Here is a 22,002-nt window from a genome sequence, read left to right on the forward strand (position 1 = left end):
CTGTGTCAGCAGCGCTAACCTTCTGTTTCCGTCATGGGACAAAGCAGACAATGCTCACCTTTGGTCTCAGTAACAAGCTGGATAAAGCTGTCTGTCTATATTATCATTTCCTCTCTTTCTGCTTAATAGCTGCCTTTTTTGTCTTTAATGAACACTGTGGCCAGACATAATCCTGCAGTAGGAAAAAATGGCAGATATTTGTACAATGAAAGCACAAAGCTCAGTTCTGTATATTTTATTAATCTCATCTCATTGAACAAATAATTATCACAAGTATACACAGTTCTAAAAATGGAAGCTTTCCATAAGGAAAATCCTTCCTGTGTGATGAAACACACAAGTTATCAAAACAGGATGTAGAACAGAGAGCACACGTGCATCCTTACTTCAATTGTTATGGCATTAGTCCTTCCTAGTCGAATTAATCTTTGGAGGAATGTTGTATTTTTTTTAAAGCAAGCATGCTCTGTTCCTAACTCTATGAAGCCTGCAGAGACAACTGGGCACAAAAGTAAATGCAACTCAGGAAACAGTCACCTATCAAAGAACATGGTAAACTCCTAAGCCTCTTACATAAAGATTACTGTCAACTTCAAACGGATTATAGTCAGGGTGGCCAGAAAAGCCCTGAGACAGAAATTAACACCCAATGGTTCAATTATTCCAAAATCTGGAGAACGGGGTTGAAGACAACTTATCTCTCATCTCATTTGGCACACCTCATGTGTGGATAAGAGCAGCTCTTCAGTTCTGAGATTCAGAAACAAACAAGCAAGCAAGCCCCTCCTCTTCCCTCTGCTCCACCCTACACAGACATAGAAAGGAAACATTCATTTAATAATGGCAGAGTTTATTTACATTAGAGAAGGTTTACACAAGTTGAAAAGTTGTTTCAGCAGGAATCCAACAATCAGTGCTTTTGTCCATCTTCAAACAAAGGGATGATTTTTAAGATTTGATGATGCACGTTCAGAAGACCTTGATGATCACTTGGGGAAAAAGTACCAGGAATCAACTAAAACAAACAAACAAAAAATACAAGAGTGACATTAGTTCTATAAAACTAGTCATATATAAACACTTGAAAAAACAACATTCTGCCCTTTCAGCTACCTTCCCTCCCATAACAATACTGCTATGTTAGCAGTATTAGCTGTGTTAACTCTATTCCCCACCCTGTGAAAAGCATGGCCTCAAAATAGTACCTGTTCATTTTAACAGTTTGGCTGTACCAGTACTGCAAGAACTTATAACACTGTTGTGACCATCCCTGGAAAACATCACAGATCAGGCAGATGATGTTCAGTTGTCTGTCAGAGGTCTAAGATCTGATCCTTTAGTAAATAAATGCTATTTATTGGCATGCCATATAAAGGCAAATGGAATGCAACTTGCTTTCCCATGACATGGGCTACACAGATGTTGCTCCTCAAACACTTTGGCATTTGGCTCATGACTAAGTTTAACTTAGTATTTCTGTAACTGTCTCCATCTCAAAAAGCACATATGTCTTCTCTGTAGTTCCTGCCAGTAGAAAAATCTTTTTTTAAAGTAGTTAAAATTGAAAATGTAGGATGCATTCTTATTTCTTAAAGAAAAACACATGTTCTGTTAACACGAAAAACAATTGTAACAGTGAAAGGATAAAATTTTGTCTTTAGAACTTACACTTGAAAATTAGGTAAGGTTATTGCAATTTGAGGAAAAGGAGCTATTTGATTAGTTACCTACTGTAAGGAATGACAAAAAACTAAGGCAAAGCAACCAATCTCCTTCAAAAAGGATAAATGTCATTTGCCTTGCATGATCAGTGAGAGAAAATTTTTGTCTGATCATCTTTTTATGTGGACTACACTTTCACTCAGAAGTAATCTTCTCCCAGAAAGCATTCATAATTTCTGTTCATGTTCTATTTAGCAGAAGACAGGCAAAACCACATGACAGGATATAGCTATTATCATTTTCATACACACAAAATTGCCTTTTGCACCAAAACAGTTTTCATGTCAATTTTTAAAGCCAGCAATTAAGAGAAGTCATATGACATCTGAGAAAAAGGGTACCTTCTGGTGAAACAGGATCTCCATTCATAAATGCTGGTGCCTAAAAAAGAGAAAAAAAAAGGGAAAAAAATAAACCAACATCTCAGTACTTAAGGTTTCATTGTGAGCACCCATATTCACTAAACCAGAATTTTCTGTTGCCCCCACAGGACAACAGTCTACCTTATAGATTTCTCATCCCCATTGTACAAATTTCTTTTTTGCTCATAAATGACAAAACAAGCACATGAACAATGAGTGATAGATTAACACCTTACCTAACGCAATGGGGATTTTTGATGACTGTATTACCTTTGAGAATAACAGGATTTGTTGCTAACATCTAAAGAGTATAACAACTAGAAAGGTATTTTTACATGTTTCACTGTCAGGTATGCATGTGAATACATACACACACATACAATTTACATTAAATACAAGCAAACCATTTAAAATAAATGTGTGATGATACTCTTTTACAATTCCATGTTGACAGAATAATTCAGTTCTGTAGAAAGTGATTATTTGTTTTAAAATTCAGGTCTGGCATTCCAAAGCTAGATATGCCACTGTTCAATCACAGGAGTGCACAGCCTGTCTTGCCCTGTAATTTAAAGGACAAAATTAAAGACACTTTTAACACATCTGGAATCACCCTGCTTCATGATCAGGATGTAACAATTTTCCACTGCCTTTCCACAGCACAGCAGCACATGGGCTGAGCTGCACTGGTGTGACACAGCCTTCCTGCATCTGAGCAGGCACAGGGCTCTAAACACTGAAGAGCAGAACAAAGCCCCTGAGGAGGGAAGGAAGAAGCAGGATTCTACTTCCCACCTATCCACAACAATTACCTGCACGGGGGGGTTATGTGACTGGTCTGAAAGGAGGTACCAGTATGACAAACATAACCCAGATCCTATCAGCAGAATATCCCCTCTGTTCCCAGAAAAACCCAAGCTTTATCTCATAAGACAGGGAGATCCAGAGGTCACCATTTATAAGCAGGTGCCCGCCACTTCTGCTGAAAAAGCTTAAGATAAGGAGTACTTTCCCATCATGACTAGATCAAATTCTCATCTCACTGAACCAAGAATCTCTTCACTACACAACACTTTCATCTAGAACACCATAAAAAAACCAAATAAAATAATTAATTAATAAAAACAAACTTCACCAATCTCTTGTTTCACAACTGGCCACTACAAAAAAATCTACCTTTACTAAATCCCAAATGGAAATGTTCTCACAGAAAGTGTGTGGGGAGAAATGCAGCAAACAAACTTTCTTGCTTAGATCTGAATTATTTAAAACACATCAATAAATACACAGATTCAAATTTGGTTGGAGATTTCTTTAAATTATCAGGAAAAGTCAAATATTTTCCCCTGTAAAACACTGTTCTGCATTTTATCAAGCGACAAGCAAATCTTTCCTAGCTCACTTTCCAGTCTTATAAGAAAGAATTATGTGATAAGTCTGTGAAGCATTGCTCTACTAACTATATATAGATTGTCTTGGAGATTTTCCAACTTGCAAAGTCCTCAGCAGCTTCTTCACAGAGCAAGTAATTCTTAGGATTAATATTAAACAAAGGCTTGGTGGTTCTGGTCAGTTTTACAGACAGCAACACTTAAAAGCCTGAAATAAACAGTGTATCTTGGCACTAACACATTCATTACAAAGCCCTATGACTCCTGGGTTTAGTGTGCAACACATACTGACACTGGAGCTGAGACACAGATGAAACAACTCTCAGAGGCTAGAGAACACCAGAAACGTTCACTACGTAGTGATAAATTCATCTAGATTTGTTGTTGCAGGGGTCTGGTGTAATTTTGGCTGGTTCAAATGTTCAGTATTTGCTCTTAAACGCACAGGTTATCTTTTATCTCTTTGGAATTAATGGTCATGGCAATTTACCTGCTGGGGAATCATTCTTAGTTTGCCCCCAACATGCCAACCATCTAGAAACTGCCTCAGTGGAGTGGAAATTCCCCAACCCAGACAAGCCATTCTAGTTCCTCATCTGTAAAGTAACAAAAGGTCAAATAATTCTGAGAACAAATGGACTACCTCGGGAACCACACAGACAAAATCTATAGGAAATTCTCATTAGTGCACCCTTGGTAAGGATTTGAATGTTTTCTATTTGGTTCTGTTATAGTTCTCTTGCTCACCATGAAAACTTTTCCACAGCAATAGTGAGTGTTGCCTCTTGACTTCTGGGGTCTTTGGGTTTTTTTGTTTTGTTCTAGGGTTTTTTTGAGAACTCAATATATCTGATTTAAAGCAATAATCACTTGCTCAAAAATGCTGCAACTGAAATCTGACGCTGAAAAAAGAATTGTAGCGAAACAGCTCTCACTGCAGAAATAGCTCAGAAACTTTGCAGTAGATGAAATACATTTCTCACTGTATTTCTCACAAGATCTGCTTCAGCTTTCATTATTTTGTTTTTATCCAGGACCTAACAGATGGATATAAATTAGAAGAAAATGTGTCTGCTTTTAGTTTCAATTAAAAATAAAAACAAAACACCAAAAACCCAAACAAAACTCTCTGCAAACACAGGCAGCTTTCATTTGAAATCACCACAGCCATTAAAATTCTGCAGCCACCACTCACGTACTTTCACTTCAGTGTGAAAGAGATGAATGTCTGACAACCAAAGCATGCACTGTAGTGTATTAGACAAAAAGATACCTGCTTAAAATGTGCAAGTCAACCTCCCTGCTTATATTTAGAGTTCAACTGTCCATGATTCCTATCTCAAGGCCATTTTACTTTTTTAGTTATTGCAGATCAGCAGCTGTATGCAGTATGAACAGCATTTATAATAGAGTATTGCATGTTTTCCCTGTCTGGAAAGCACCAAGAGGCAGCACCCTACAAAGATGTAATTAAAATACTTAGGCTGAACTGAAACAGAATGATGGAAAGGAATATGTGGAAACAACTTCACAAAAACACCGTCACTTAAATGAATGTGAGGCACAAAAAAAGGCAGGAAGTCATACTATTTGATAAGAAGGGAAGCTTTCCAATAAGAAAGGCATTACAGTTTTATACAAGGTATCTATTTTATGAACTGATTTCACTGACTTCCTCCCCTCCCCAAAAACCACGGGAAAAAAAAAAGATTTGTTATTGAGAAACAAAGTAAGACATACTGCTGATTTAATGATTATTTACCCTGCATGCCTCAAAGTACAAAGAGCAGAGAATGCAAAATATTTCCTCTGCACATTTGTCACAATTTGAATATATTTGGACTTGCAGCTTTAGTTACATATAAAGACTCATATTTATTGTAAATTTGGAAGTACAGAGAAGGTAAATACTTGCTTATAGATATGACTGACATGTCTAAAATTATATTTGAATTCCAAAAAGAGTTTTTCTTTCATTTAAAATTTACAGTCCCATTAATCAACATTCACAAATGCAACACAGAGATGCCTTAAAAGAAATGCTGAAAGCAAGGTATCTGAATAGGAAAGAGTTTGGTTTTACACATCTTTATGACTTAAACCAACATTTCTTTCCAATTGAGAGTCTCATTTGCTTGTGACACAACAGCATCCAGGACAACACATTGTTACTAGAAATGCTGTTGGAATGTTAACTGCACAGACACTGGACAGCGTGTCCTTTGACACCTGAACTTGCATAATTGCTGTGACTGGTGAGGCGAAACACTGGGTGCCCTGGCAGCCAGGCACACGTGCAGAGTATCTCATGTGGTCATGAGCACAGGCTCAGTCACAGCCTATGTTAGAAAAGAAAAAGTAGTACTTGGGGGCACGTTTCTCCATGTAATTTCTGGTAACCTTGCCTAATTTCTGGCATCAAAACTAGTGTATTTTGAAATGGAAAAAATTCTCCTCCACTAACATTTGCACATGAAAGCATAAAACCTGCAGGATATTTTTCTTGCCTGAACAGGAAACCTGCATGTTTTAATTTTATGTTAATTTTCAGAATATGACAGGTATTCTTTAAGAAACATTCAAATAAGCATCCCTTCTCTTACAGCATTGCATTTAATTATGCAAGTAGACAAACAAAGTGTCTGTTTAGTGATTAGGGACTACAGTCAGCTTGTCAATGAGTTCTAACACTGGGTGGTAACTCATGGCAACAGGGGAGACAGAGAAGACAGCAGGCTAGATACAAATAGCAGTCCATCTTGCTATTCAGGATCAGAAGAAACTGCACCACAGAAGGAGCAAAAATGAAAGAACTCCACCAGAACAGTAATGAACCTTCCAGAAAGCACAATTGGACCACTGCAATGAAAGATTTATATCACAATGCTTACATTTTCCCCACAACCTTTCTGCTCCTCCTTTTACGTAAATTTTTGCTTAAGGAAGGACCATTTCAATTTAGCTGCTTTATTTCAGTTTTGGAGCTCTGAACAGTCTTTTCCAATTAATCATTAAAAGAAAAAAAGGGGTGAAAAAAAGTAAACATCCTTACTGACTGCACAATCGATCGGGCATCCTCCTCACTGCAACAAAATGGGCTGCCACTCACCAGAATATTTGTGCTGAAAAATAAAATTAAAAACCTGCTTTATCCATCAGTGGAAAAGAGCCACACACAATTCAGTACTTATGGAAAAAACCCACCATCACATATAGAGCTCAGAAATGTGTATCTGCAAGAGATGAGGAAGCGAAAGCCACAAAGTAAGGCTGGAAGGAACAGGTGTGTGGAAGGGTGTTCTTTGTTTCTCTGTGTTTGAGGAGGTATCTAGGCTGCGCATTCTGTATTAATGCAAGCACTGCTCACACTCAATGCCCCTGGCTGCTAGCTTGCGTTCAGTGCAGAGGAGCACAGTGGAGAAGCTAAATTCAAGAAGTCAGCAGAAATACACTGGCACTTCCTGAAGGAGCTGAGCAACACCTCGATGGCTAGCAGAGATGATGTGAGTACACCCCATCTCTTGTGCCTTGCAAAATGGCCAGCAAAGCATGGCCACCATGGAACTAACAGCAGGTTATTTGGAATGTAACATGGAATCATGGAAGTAACAGCAGGTTACTTCAGCAACCCACCTGTAGTATCTAACAAGAAGGAAAAACAGGCCAAAATTCTGCACCTACATAAAGCAGCACATACCTATAGTATTTCCAGACAAACTCTGGGACCACATCCTTGGCAGAAATGTTTCCCTATGAATCTGCATCCTTGCACACCAAAAATTAGTTTGATCATGAGTTTTTAAGGTCCTACAGAATAAACTGCACAAAATTCAATTCCCCAAAGCAACAGAATGAACAGTGACAAGAGGCCCAAGATTCTCCCAAAACAATTCTGAACAAACACTCTGGGACCTATTCTCAACAGCTGAAGTAATGAATGTCACATCTATGTAATCAATACATTTCTGGAGCCACTTACCAGTAAATCATCATCATACAAGGAGCAATTAGTCAATCATGCTTTATTATCAATTAATTATCAAACCCATTAATATTCCTGTCATCTCAAATTAAAAAAAATTATCTAAGCAGCTCATGGACAGCTGCAACTTGTTGAATAGCACCAGTATAGTACAATATGAAGAGCAAGAGATGTGACTGGATACATACCACTTTATAGCACCTCCATCAACTTTTTTATGAAGCAAAGCTTTCCAGTGTTCATGGGTAGATTTAACAACTTCAACAGCAAAATCCTAGTTTACAACAAGGAAAGTTTTGTAAATTAAAATGTTATTAAACAGAAAAAAGCCAGAGAGCTGGTTTATTAAAACATACTATTTCCTATGTTATTTTAAGGCGCCTCCTTTGAGGCCTCGCTAAATTTCTGGAGAATATAACACCCTTTTTATTTAAAGAAACAAACTTCACTGTTTATCAGATATATTGGCAACACATTCAGGACTTTCCCTCAGTCTGCAGCCACAAAACATGAATGCTACGTGAAAGAAATGAAATCAGCACTAGATGCTACAGAGATCCTTACTGCTGTAGAAAACTGAACCAGGCTCTAAATGGGATCAAGTGCGTGAGCTATGACTCCACCCTTACAGATGCAGGTCACTGTTTGGGCTTCCCCTCTAGAGGCATAATTTGCATTTACTTTATCAGTGCCCAATCATACACTTAAGCATTTGCAGGAACATAACATGTCAGCTGCTTAACAGTTTCTGCTTGTTTGAAAGAAAAATAATATTGGGAGTGGGGCTGGGATGAAAAAGCTTCCAAAAATTAATGTAAAATAAGCCCTCGGTGTCCAGATGATGACAGCTAGACTTGCAAAAAGCTGCCAACTGAACATTCACATTTGTTAACAAGGAGTGACTTGGAAAAGTGCCACTGGAACATTGTGAACTTCACCAGAGCTGCTGGAGCACAGCCACAGCTGCCTGATCACATCCTGGGTCTCTAGAAATGCTTGAGAATTATTCAAGTGCTCCAAACCAGCTATCTCAGGGCATTTAGTGCCTTCAGGCTCAACTCCAATGGCCCGACAGGGATACACTGGTCTACTGTCACTTTACAGTGCAGGAGCACCTCTAAGAGCAGTTCCCGGGAGAACAGGGGAGAGATCAGGCTATCATGCCTTACAACTCCACAACTGATTGATTTAAAAGGCAGTTTCAGTGCAGAGGGGAGTCAGGGCATTTCTTTAACCAGACAAAGCATGTAAAGCTGCCTGTGCTGGTTAGAAGGCATTACATAACTTTGACAGCACCCTGCAAGGCTGAACTGGCCGACACATGGACATCATTCATAAGAAACTTGTGATTCTTTGCCAAGAATAATCTACACAGAGCATGCAATACACAAGTTGCAAAGCAATTTTACTCAAATCATATCCAATTTCTCTGGAAAAATCCAGGTATTTCCTTCAACAAAGTCTATTCCCTAGTCCGATCTCCTTTCAAACACTGGTCATTCTTATTGGAAGTAGTCTAAAAAGCTGGTTTTCTAAAAAAAATAAGGTAAGTAATTTTTCAGCCTTCAAGCCAAATGTTCCAAATGTTTTTACAGAGATTTAACAGAAAAAAGTATGCCTTGAGCAAATACAAATTATGAAAAAATCTGTAACCCACTGTCTTAAACTGCATACCCTAAAAACAAAAGTTAGAAAATTTTGCCAACAGGACTACAGAAACAACTGAAAAGACAATCTGTTCATTACTCTGACACAGAGAATGAAAATGTTTTAAAAAACATCTACAAACACACAGATGCATGTGTAAATCTCATCAGGATTAGGACTAATTTTTTTTTCAGACTTTCTTTACTGACCTATGCATTTTTCCGGAACAAAATGGTAGGCAGAAAACATTATTTAATCCTAGCCTAATAAATTGTACACAGAAGTCCCTCCCACCAAAACCCTTTTCATTAAGCTTCCCCCTTTACAATTCTAAAAATTCTAGAGTCCATGTAACAGAATGGTGTATTTTTAATTTTGCATTATCTTCACCTTGTTTTTAAATTCTCCATTAAAAGCAAAGTGATTTTCTGGTTTACCATCAGGGACTTTATATAATTGGAACCAGTCAATTGTAGCCTCAAGATAACCCGGTTTGTGCTTCTTGACATCATCGATATCTGTAGGTTAAAAAGATTAAAAAAAAAAAGAACTGATCATTTTCACTCACAGGTTTCAGAACATCAATTTTTTAAATTTTCCTAAAGAATCTGCAGCAATTTGATTTCACTGAATACTTTCAAAGTCATTGGTAAACTTTACTTTATTACATTAGCTGCCCATAGTTGCTAGCTTATGATTTCACAACCACACTAAGCAGGTAAAGCAGTCATCTCCTGCCCTTCATTTATTAAGAGCCAAAGGTACAATGAATAAAAGGACTATGTTTGTGAAAGGAGAAGAAAATCCCATCTTTATCTCAGTAGGTAGCTCTTGCAATACTTAGATTATTCACTGACATAATTTTTTCTTCCAGCAACTGCAGGGCCTATGAGCCTTTTTTGATCATGGAAGAATAACTATAAAAACAATTTCAACACATGGATCTTTAAACCAGAACCTCGTAACAAAATACAGGCTTGACTTGTCAACATTATATTAAAAGTCACTTTTTTGCTCACATTAGTCCCAAATTCATCCCCTTCAAGACATGACAGAGACGTGCCAGGAGCTCTAAACACTAACTTTACTGATGACCTTTACTGATACCTGCATACTCACAGTGACAAACAATTCTACCTCTACAATCCTGATGGACAAAATGTGACAGGACACAAAGAGGAATGTACTCTATTTGTGGGACACCCTTGTGAAGCAGAGATGAACACTACCCTCGTGTAGGCAGAGAGATGAAACATCACAGCAATTCAGCTTGAAGACTATGCTGCCGTATCAATGATGCAGTTCCAGATTCTCCACCCCTTACCTGCTCTGCATATCAAATTTTAATGGGCTGTCTTTGGAGACAGCCACCACTTCTGTCACTTGCAATGGCATGGCCCTATCAACCCCTTAAGAAATTAACTCCCTGGCAACATGTTTACATAGCAAAAGCTTTCAACACTGTTCTAATAATTTTGATGTCATAAAGGATTTTGTCCATCCCAGAAGCCAAATACTTTGTACTGGTGTGATCTTCTATTTCCTTTCCACAGTCACTTCTGATGGAAATGGGAGCTGACCTTTTACTCCTGTAGTCTACCAACTATTCCATAACCTCACTCTGCTCAGGCCATCTTCCAAGGTGTTACTCTGCTCTAGTGTTTTGCAAGTGACTCGCTCATGTCTCCCTTCCTCATTCCTTCTTGCTCTCTCTCAACTCTCCCTGGTTCCCTCATTACCTTCTCCCATAGGTACGCCTCACTTGATGGCATTTGGTCAGCAGTGATTTCTGCTAAGATGCTCTTCTGTCTATCCAGTCCTATAAAATCAGAGTTGCTTAGTCCATGGAATTGATACCTAGTCATATGCTTTCCATCTTAAGTGGCCAAATGTCTTTTAAAATTTCACTGTGAACCTGAACAAAGACATCAAACTATTTCTGAAGAGAACAATAAGTGAAGAGAAAAGGTCTTGTGCTACAGACCATTCAATTCTCAGTAGACCACCAAGAGAGATGACATGTAGACTGAAGCGGGAGGCCAGACCTATGCCTCAGAAGACATTCTGAGTGTTAATAGCATGTCATAGATGCCACTGCCAAATTCCACTGCATTTCCACTACCCAAAGAATAAAGCATGAAACTCTGAAGAAGCCCATGTAAATTTTTGCTTTGCACACACTTTACAGGGCTACGTGTTTACGGGCTCCGAGTAAGACACATTTTGAACTTGGCTGCTGGCCACCTGTCTGTAGGAGATCAGGGAATTTCACTGGCAGAATCCCAGAAAAAATCAAGGGCACATAAGGCTGTGCTGGGTCTTCTAGCTGAAATACGTGTTTAAGAGCACAAAAAGCTTCTCATTAGGGTGGGGTGGGTGACACCAACCAAGAAGGAATGATTTAGAAAAGGGTGGGATCTTGGTTGGAGGATGAATGCTTCACTTGGGCACTAATAAAACTGCAGCTCCAATTCAAATCAGTTTCAGGACCCCAATGTATCATTTTGTTCTCTCCAAGCAAGAGAACATCCCTCTTCCAACTTAAAACATTGTCATCTCCTCCTCTTATGAAGTTTGAATTCACATCTAACACTTGCTGAAGAGACAGTATCTCCTCAAGTTTGTAAAGCAAACTAGGCTGCTGCAGCAATTTCCTTGGCTCCCAGCAGTAGACAAACTCCAGACCTCTATCTCTAGACACTACTTCAATTCAAGCATACTTTCTCACACTGCTGCTCCTTTTTTCTGGTTCCTATTCCAGCAAATGTCTCTCCTAACTCTGCTTCTCCACTCCCACTACTTGGTTATTTGCCTCCTACTCCCATAAAAACTGTTCATCAAAAGTGCTTTACAGTCTACTAACTGGCACTTGGTACTTTTCTCCATCTGTTGCCCCTTATTTATACGTTTTATTTACACTTATTTGAAGGACTCAAATATTAGGATAGGCTTTGAGACAGACTTTCATTATGTCCTTTTGTTAGAGATTCTATCTTCATGAATAGAATTGTCTCCCTGAATTTCACCTTGCCTAAGTAAAGTGACTAAACACAATCATACTACAGCATTACATGGATGGATTATACTCTGGTTTTGAGGACTTAAGGAGGGCATTGGTTGCTTTTATTTCCTGGGTTCCTTGCAAGTTATTCTCCTTCATCCCTCTGCTTCACTTCACTATTCTTTACTATAAAAGACAGCTACTGAACATCAAATGAAATTTGAATGCTTGATTTAAAAAAAAAAAAAGCTCCAGAACATCTGTATTATAACAGAAGTTGGTGGCAAGCAGAAGAAAAACATGCAATAATGCAACAGAACAAACCCCAGAAAAGTATCAATGCTGTTGCTGTGGAGTCAGCATATAATACAAAATACAAGGAAAACAGCAGCTCTTGCATCACTCACTCAACAGCCACCTCTTCAGTTCATTAAAAGTCACCACAGAAAAACCTGAAAGACAGTTTGTCTTCCACTGAAATCTAAACAGCCTCTTTGGGGATATCAGGGGGGAAGGAAAAAAAACCACATTCAGAAAACAAAAAAATAACCAAAGAAAGGTAAAAGAGAAGATCCCACTAAGCAGTACAATAATTTACTACACTAATATCTACAGAAGATAGCTCCAAATTATTATGATTTTTTTAAAAAGCAAACAATTTAAATGTCTTTTCTGCAGCAAACACTGTTAAGAGAGTCTTTTTTGATGTTGACTGCTTATCTCCCCTCACTGTACTCACACTGATGTTAAAAGGGGCAGGTTGGGGAGCAGCAAGTGTTTAGGAGGCCCAAAGCAGTTTGATCTCTGCCAGCAAGCCCTGCTCAAAGCAGCAGAGCAGGTCAGGCTCCTGCAGTTATGTTATCAGCAGGTCCCCACGGGGCTCTAAGTGGGAATTACTCTACACTGCCATACAACCATAGGTCTCATTTTTCTGGATACCAAAGTTAAGTGCCAAGGGTTAAAAAGAGACAGCCGATCACATTAAGGGCTGCAGTTCAGGGTCCATAAGGAAAAACCCTAGAGGCTGGCACCATGAACTGCTGCTACCTCTCTGTCAGGGGAGTGAGCTAACATGAATGCAGATCCTAATTCTAACTGGCTTTACAGAAGAGAGCAACAAAAGCATTTGTACAAAACTACCATTTTTAGTACAACAGATGCTGCTTCTAGCAAGCAAAGCTAAAACAACATGTTTGCAGCAAGCTTTCTAAACAAGGTCTGTGGGAAGAGAGGACATATGTTTTTAATAACATCTTATAAACATTTACAGGAAGCTGCAGCTACATTCCATATAAAGGCATTTGGTGTATTTTGTGCAAGGGGTAGGAGGGGAGACTTGGTACAGCAAATTAATTTCTTTATACTGGGTGCTTACACAAATCCACAACAAAGGTCTTCTGGGCCTCTGCTGCTTCTCTGTGAATAAATATACTCACATGTAAAGGTCTGCAACAATATTTAGTACAAAATATACAACATGCCTTAGTTTTGCCATTTAGGGTTTGATCACTAAACCCTATCTTGAGATGTGTATTGTAAAAGCAGCATGGCAACACAGCACAGTTAACTACACCAGTGTCAGCAAAAGGTAGCACAATAAAGCCAGCAGATACCACCAACTGCTGTTGAATAGATCCTGGCATCTTTCCAGTGAGCAATGGCAGCAAAAACGGCTGCTAAGATTCCAGGCCAGTAAATCACCTCCATAATGCCACGGACTAATACATGATTAGTCCAATTTGCTGAAGGAGGGCAAGATGACCTTTTGAAAGCCAGACTTCATACACTGCTTCAAACACAGTTCCTGCTTCAACTGCCAGTGGTTTTTAAAACCTCTTGTCCAATATGAAGATGCCACATACATTTAGACCAAATCACAGCATTAAATTGTCACTCATCCCTTCTGAGCCCAAACTAGAAAAGCATTAGATATACAAGTGAACTCTAATATATCCAATATATTAAATTCAATCCAGACTATGAGATAAGCAGACAAGCAACCTTTCTACCACAAAAATTCACTTCCAACAAAATAAAGAAAACAGCCCAGCCTATTACACCACCAAGATTTAGTGTTTCAGTCTGCAAGGAGGAGCTTTTAGGTCTTTTCTCAGAGTTGTTTGGTCTAATGTTGCTCCGCTGGTCTACTAACAGCCATCTGCCTAGCAACTGCCTGAGCAGAAACAACAGCACAAAGCCAGATCTTGATGAAATAGTTGCTTTTAGACTCCAACTAGACATGATCAGATTTATCTTTCTCACACAGATGCCTGCATCTGACAAACCACTTGTATTTGTGAGAGATTGTCCCTATGCCCACCAGAATTAAGTGCTATTATTTCAAACAGATTACCTTACAAAGTCAGTCCAAAAAGACACTAAGACCCTGCTATTCCTCCTGATGACAGAGTTCCCACTTAAAACAGATGCTAAGCACTGCCTATCATTCCTGGGTATTGTCACTGTAAACAAGAGTTTCTCACTGCTCTGTGTGAAACACAGAGCTCTAGGCAGGGTTTCCAATTTAAACCAGTATTTATCAATAAATGCCTGCACACACAGTCCAGTGGAGTGCTATGAATAAACAATGAGAAGCACTCAGAAGTTGTGACTTCTCAGTTCTGAGTTCTGTGAAGTCTCAGAAAAATCAATTGCACTTATGAGAAGGATTGCAATCCCGGAAGGAGAATATCCCAGGTACCTGGTGTGTGCTTAAAGAGGCAAGGGGAGTTAACACACAGTCCAGGCTCAGGATGGGGTTTGCAAGTAATCACCACTCTGGTGTCTTGAAATTATCTTTTCCAAATGTTCACTGGGGGCTCCGCACATACTGAGCTGAAAGCAAATGTGATGATTCTCAGTGCAGTTGGAAATCTTTAACAAATGATACAGAAGTGACTGGACAGGATTAGAAGGCAACACTTAGCCTCATCTTCCCCAGGAGGCCACCTCCATAACACAGCAGCACATCAATTACAGAGGGAGAGACTGGTTTTATCCATAGCTGCCATCCCTTTATGCTGAAATAATTAACAACTTTGGGAAGGGGGAAAAACAAGTATAAAAGGACATATTGTACTGCCTGCTCTGACAGATTTGTTTGTTTTCAGACTGAAGAATGATTGCTGTTAAACACTGCAAGCCAGTCATGTCTTCTGAAAGCAGACAGGGGCTTTTTTTTCTTCCCCTTTTCTTTTTTCTGTAAATTTTGGGCTGCAACTCCAATCCCAAAGGGAAATCATATTAAACTGGATAAGTAGCTCTACACTTCTTTGAATCTCAGTACAATTCTCTTCTTGAAGTTTTGCACATATCCCTGATAAGAAAGGATGCACACAGGAATCAATTACAGGCAATGGTTTGCCCATTCCTCCTACTACTTTTTCTTCTTTTTTTAAGACTAAAGCTCTTACTTCTCCCTGCCCAAATAAACTAAAGTTGTAACAGAGCTGATATAAATCAGTCATTACCTGGGGAAAAACAAAAACAAAACACCAAATAACCAGAGAGAGCTTTCAAATACAGACAGTTAACCCCAAATAATAAATAATAGTGGAATAAACTACCACAGTTTTGCCCCTGCTTAGTGGACTCCCCTTCTGAATTCTCTCATCCACTTTTCTGACCACATTCTCTCAGAAATTGCCAGGGAGAAAAGGTAAGTCTTTAAGCAGAACAGTGCCTAGAAATGAAATGCTATTCACTTTTCTTTTAACTACTGACACTTATATTGCATTTTACTGCACATTACAGAGTGGTTTCAATTGATACTGACATTAACAGCAAACTATTACTTACTCTTTCCTTAAGCTGAACTTCTTAATCTCTAACTGTCAAAGTAGTTAAAGAGTCATAAACACTATGCAGTAATTCATCTGCCCAATGATTTTAATCAGCATCAACCCAAGAGTTTCCTTTTCCTCATCTCTTCTTCTCCCCTTCTTTCCCCACAAGTCAAGTATTCTCCATGTGAAAGTAACCTGCAAGAAAACTGAGAATGAAGGACTAGTCCGGTGATATACTTTACATTCAGAAACCATGAAAAAACCTCAATGGCTGAGAAACACACTTCTTTAAAAAGCAACTGGATTGGTCTATTCCTACAGAAAGGCTACTCTGCACCTTGGTGCTCCCTTACCAACAAAGAGCAGGCTCTCATTGTACATACCTGATGGTATATATGGTTTCTGGTTTCCTAACAATCAGTTTTAGACAAACCTCACTTAAGACTCATGATTCCCAGTAATATTCCATTTGAGGAAGCAAATCTCCATCTAGCCAGAGAAAAACTGCACTTTACCTGCGCTATGAAAACTTAACTTCCTGCAGTTTTAACACATCAGAATGACACCTCATGTGCTACTCACATGGACACACTTCAGTATTCGAGTTTCATTTGGATACCACAAGTTGGATCACAGGGAGGACAAGTTTGAGCAGGATATTTCCCCCAGCACAGCTCATCATCAAGGCTGATGAGGGTAAGCTGCATTAGCAGTTTATTTTGCCAATTTTCAAGCTAAAAAGTGAAACCCAATTGTTCACACTAAGCAACAAACTCTGGAAGCAATCCTCTTAAAAGTGGCAAGACATTGGAATGTCTTGCCAGAATGCAACACAATGCCTGTAGATATAAAAGGAACAAACACTTTCAAAAAGGAAAACAGTAGTGTGCTACATAACATAGAGCAGGTAAATATCACTACCACACAATACATAAGCCTGTAATTATTGGAGGTCACTTTCTAAGGCAGTTGTGTTTCAGGAGCCAAAAAACTTTCTGCATGCCGTGTCCCTTTGAAAATCCAAGCAAACCATTTTAGAAGTTTAGTGTGAAAGCATATATGTCCTAATTGAAGGTTGCACCTGACCTAAAACACAACCAAAAATAAAAAAAACCCAAAAACTCTAAACCAAACAAACAAAAAACCCAAAACAAACAAACAAAAAAGTCTTGCCTTTCCACTAGCTGCTTCTTATCCTGGGAGTCCTAAACTCAGGCACTACTCTGCTGGGCAAGTTTCTGACATAAATGCATTAGGAAAGACAAAAATACTTGCCATGGATTTTCTGAGCTTCTGGGTCATCTGCACTGATGGCAATTATCTTCCAATCTGTCTCTCCTTCATCAATAAGACCTAAAACACCCAAGACCTTCACCTGAACAATCTCACCAAAAGAACGAACCTGAAACAGAAAGTAATGCCACAAAGATTTAGAAAACAACATGTAAAACTTCTCTTTTACCTTAAAAAAAGTTTTACATTTTTGACCAGCAGGTTGTAACAAAATTGCAAGATAGCTAGAAATACTAAATAGATGTGTAGTGTGTTTGCAGATCTTTCTTCCACCGTTACTATTCTCCAATCCTCAATTCTCCAGTCAGCATTTATTTAAGTAGAAAAGTAGATAATTTTTTTTCATTCCCTTTTACCCTAGTTCCCCCACACTTTGTTGGTTTTCCTTCCAAACTGTAAGTTAGAAGCGTCTCATACTCATTTTTTAACTTCTTCCTGTCCCTTGACTCTCTACTTTCTGAACTCAGGGTCCTATTTTTCTGTCTTGCTATTCCTTCCTCTGGACTACAATATACACACATAAACACACAGCACTTCCCCAGAAATACCAACACAACCATTTTTGCATTTTCTTTGGAACCTTCTCCCTACCAGCAAATATCTCCTCTTTAACTGTTTCTGGATCCCTTGAGATTAATCTTTAGGTTTCTTACCTCGAATAAAGCCACTTTCACTGAAGTCATTAATTAAATTTCCCCATACCGAAATATCCTAAGAGATCTCTCTCTCAAACTCGTCCATTTCATAACCTCATTTTTGATACAGCATTGTTCCATTCTTTGCTGCCTCTAGATATGTAGAATTTTCTTTCAGTGAGCTAAACCTTTCCTTTATACCTACTAATGCTCCTTGCTGCACCTCTTTTTCAGCTATCCATTCCACAACTCATAACTCTGCAACACTGCAGCAGGTTTCTGTCTTCTCTAGAAAAGAGGATCTACTTCTTTTAGCACCCATGAGTAAAATCAAAACTACCTCCTTTGTGGGTCTAACTTTATAATTCTAATATGCATGATGCTGTAAATTTCCTCATTTTTCAGCAACCTATTCCTAGCTCCAATACTGCTAACAGGGAAAAAAGAAATAAATCTTAACTGTCACTTCCTTCACCCAAAACTTACTGTCCAACTACACAACTTCAGGATGTTGTTCTTTTATTTTCCCTTTTAACCAGTATAAACTTTACCAAATCCTATCTTCCCCCATCCTTTTTAAAAATCCACCATTTTCTCACCTATTCTCTCCTTAGATCCTCTATTGATACTTTCGTCAGTCCCTAACATTATTAACACATCTTGTTTTCCATCTGACCTTTTCTTTCAGAAGTTGCTACCAAATTATTATGTTAACCTTGATAAATTAAATTAATCCTGATAAATACAAACCTTTGAACCTATTTCACAAACATCAATAGGATCATTATCCCCACAACATCCTGTAAGGTTATCCGTATGGTTTGGATCTTCCCAGGTCTGCCAGGGAAAAGAGAACTATCAGTTAGCTGCTGAACTGCAATTACAACTCATCTTACCACTAAATTACAAAGATTAGCAAAAGTAACAATAAAAACATCAGCTTTCTGAGAACAGGCTTGCTCAATGGGAGGAGCAAAAGTAAACAGCCAGTGGTCTGACACTGAATAACTCATACTCAGGACAAGCGACATGAGGATTACTGAGGACATATTTTTCCAGTGTCAATGACTCAACAGATACATTTTACCCACTTGCAGTGATTAAGGCATCAGAGGACCCTGAATATGGATTTTTCTAGTTACTAGTGATAGTGGGATCAAGCTAGGACCTCTTACAATTACACTTTTGTTATACTTATTACATACCATGATATTAACATAAATTCTTTTCTAACACATCTAAGCTTTGAGTGAACCACACTCCTATGCATATATTTGTCAGCACCCAAAAAGCTTTTTAAAGATTTTAGATTTAGGTATGAAGTATTTCTGAGTATTTTGAGACATGTACATTCCAAAGGACAGCTAAGAGTTGAAGACCAAAAAGGAAAGTTTAAACCCTTGCTCTGAATACTGCACAAGCAAGGAATCCTAGCTGAGTTATACTAACTTAATTACTACAAGTACTTGTTTCTACTTTTACAAGTAATGAATAATTCATCCTACAGTTGAGAAGTTTTTCTGTTAAGAATTGTGAGTCCAATTAGGTGTTGTTGAAAAGATTATAGAAAACTTTTTTTCCAAGGAGCTACGCTGCTAGTTTCTACGGTCTGTGACTATAACTCCACCCCAAACTTGCTCTTCAGAACTTGACTGATACTGGAAGGCAAAATGATGAAAAGAATACGTTTAGGTAGCAGAATCATCACCAAAAAACTGCTGAAGTGAAATCAAGAGAGATTTTAAAATTTATATTTACTTTTCCAGTACTCTTCACAGAATGAACTAGGTTGGCTGGAAAAGATCTTGGAGATCATCAAGTCCAACCTAAGATCTAACATCACCTCATCAACTAAACCATGGCACTGAATGCCACATCCAGCCCTTTTTTAAACACCTCCAGGGACAGTGACTCCATCATCTCCCTGGGCAGCCCATTCCAATGCCCAGTTAGTCTTTCTGCAATTTTTTTTTTCTAATGTCTAGCCTAAACTTCTCCTGACAAAGCTTAAGACTGTGTCCTCTTGTCCTTCCGAAGTGCTTTTTATTTCGGGCTGCATTGTAGCAGTATTTCTCTTCTGCCCAGTCACACCTCTTCACCTCTCAGTTAGAAGGAAGGAATAGTATTGTTCTCTGGACAGCACAGCAACTTCTGCTATGATAGCAAATAGTCTAATATAGAAGAAATTAAAAATGACAATTATGTTCAGCCCTCCCCAGCTCACCAAGTAACAAGGGATGCCAAACATTTCTCCTGAGGAAAGTATTCTAAGTCCAAAATAATGCACTTTTTGCAGGAAAATATTTACATTTTCAAATAATTCTGGCTTTGAACTAAGGAACACACAAATTTCAAAACATTAAATGGAGTTGCTCGTTTCCAACTACACCTACTTGGAAACTTTGTCTACTGACACTGCTGACTGGACAAGATTTCACTGCTGTATTCAAGAACCTGCCTAGCATCTCCTCTCCAGGGATCAAACATGTAAGCTGATTTTTGGGACTCAACTTTCATTGCTTATACAGTTACATAAAAAATAAATTACTCTTTTCAAGCTCCATCATGTTCTTCAGTACTAATGGAAGTCTAATGTGTTATTCACAGAAATGAAAAAAAAATTCAAAGCTTTTCATTATACTCAAAATTTCAGCCATTAGATGGACTTTTTCAAGGCTCAAAGTTTTCAATGTGTCATGATCAGTAAAGTCTCACAGTTCAGAGAAATGTTAAGGAAGGCAGTTGAGCTTTAATCTAAAAAAGAACAGCCCTTGTGTTCCTCTTCGTTAAAGATACTAAGAAATCCCAATTAAAATTTAAGCTGCAATACATTAAAATCTTAAATGAATTTTTAAATAAATGCTTTGTTTAAGCAGAAAAGGTCTACTTGACAAAATATTCTTGAATGGCAGACCATGACAATTTAGTTCTATCAGTACAGTACAGAGGCATAGACTAAAGATCTGAGATTTCTTCATCATTTAACTCCTTCCTGAAAACACAGCTCCTATTTATTCCCATACCCAAATTCTGATCAAAATTTATGGACACAATAAAGTTCAACATAAAAAAATCCTAATTTACAAATGTATCAAAGAGAATCACCCCTCTTGCAGCTGATTTGCATTCAGGCAGTATCCAAGATTTACAAGGCAATTTACACAGAAGACAGAAAACTTTCACCATTATAACAAAAATGTTACCTGTGGGAGGGCACCATAATTCCATATATAACCCTTGTGAGGAAAGATATTTGCCACATATCGAAGCTTGCCTTTCTTTGTATCATGTTTAATGGGATTCAATGGCTCCTCTGTGGCAATCTAAGCAGATCGTGAAAAAGGGTGGGGAGCAGGGAGAGGAAAAGAGAGAAGGACAATGTTAAAATGGAAAGCAATTAATTCCATACCCAACCAGTGAGAAAGATCCATCTGGCAGCACAAGCTTGTGGTTTGAGGACTATTAAAACTACTATAGCCTCACTCTGAATCTCAAGGGTCATATTCAAAAAGCTGCTTATTAAGGTATTAAATAATGCTGTAAAGTATGCAAGAAAAAATGAATCTAGAAGAGAAAGTAATAACTTTCTAAGGAGGCTGTCATGGTCAAACATAAAAACTGAAAGGAACTTAAGTCAGAAGCTCTTGGGCTTTATGGTACAAGTTCAACACACATGCAAATGGTGGCACAACATCTTTCAACAAGAGGAGCTTTGACAGCCACAGAGGAAATGTTTCATGTTCTTGCCCTCTGCTCCTTGCTCTCCAATTGCAAACACCCCCTTTTGTCCATCACCTCTCAGCATACAAATGCTTTTCCCAAGCACAAGTTCCTCATAGTCAGCAAATGCCAACTTAATACAGATTTGGAACAAGTTAAGCTACCATTTAAAGAGGGCATTCTTATTCCGAAAGAAGCACTGACAGAAAAGCTGAGCTACAGCTGAACAGTAACATCCTCCCCCAAAGCCCATACACAAACCACACACATAGAGCCACTGCCTGAGGTACCCACCACAGCTAATCTGCACTGTAACCACCCTTTGACACTCCACACCACAGTCCCAACCCACCAACCCACGTTAGCTTGGCTCTTGCTTACAAACACTCAGCTGAGCGGCAAAACATTTGTTACAGGCTCAAGTGATTACACTCAAGTGGTGCATAGTTTCCCTGCATGAGCAC

General features: G+C 38.5%; 1 protein-coding gene across 1 annotated transcript in view; it reads right to left on the reverse strand.

Annotated features, from left to right (window-relative positions):
• Window positions 1–220: 220 nt before the first annotated feature.
• PPA2 (inorganic pyrophosphatase 2) overlaps window positions 221–22,002 on the reverse strand; it is a 35,326-nt gene continuing 13,544 nt past the window's right edge. The window contains exons 5-12 of the mRNA XM_064710914.1: window positions 21,022–21,141; window positions 18,569–18,655; window positions 17,166–17,292; window positions 9,495–9,622; window positions 7,646–7,731; window positions 6,528–6,597; window positions 2,064–2,103; window positions 221–1,015 (exon numbers count right to left, since the gene is read on the reverse strand). Of these exons, the coding sequence (XP_064566984.1) occupies window positions 987–1,015; window positions 2,064–2,103; window positions 6,528–6,597; window positions 7,646–7,731; window positions 9,495–9,622; window positions 17,166–17,292; window positions 18,569–18,655; window positions 21,022–21,141 (687 nt within the window). The 3' untranslated portion in view covers window positions 221–986. The remainder of the gene's footprint in view (window positions 1,016–2,063; window positions 2,104–6,527; window positions 6,598–7,645; window positions 7,732–9,494; window positions 9,623–17,165; window positions 17,293–18,568; window positions 18,656–21,021; window positions 21,142–22,002) is intronic.

The sequence above is a fragment of the Zonotrichia leucophrys genome, chromosome 4, assembly GCF_028769735.1.
Source record: "Zonotrichia leucophrys gambelii isolate GWCS_2022_RI chromosome 4, RI_Zleu_2.0, whole genome shotgun sequence".
Taxonomy (NCBI): domain Eukaryota; kingdom Metazoa; phylum Chordata; class Aves; order Passeriformes; family Passerellidae; genus Zonotrichia; species Zonotrichia leucophrys.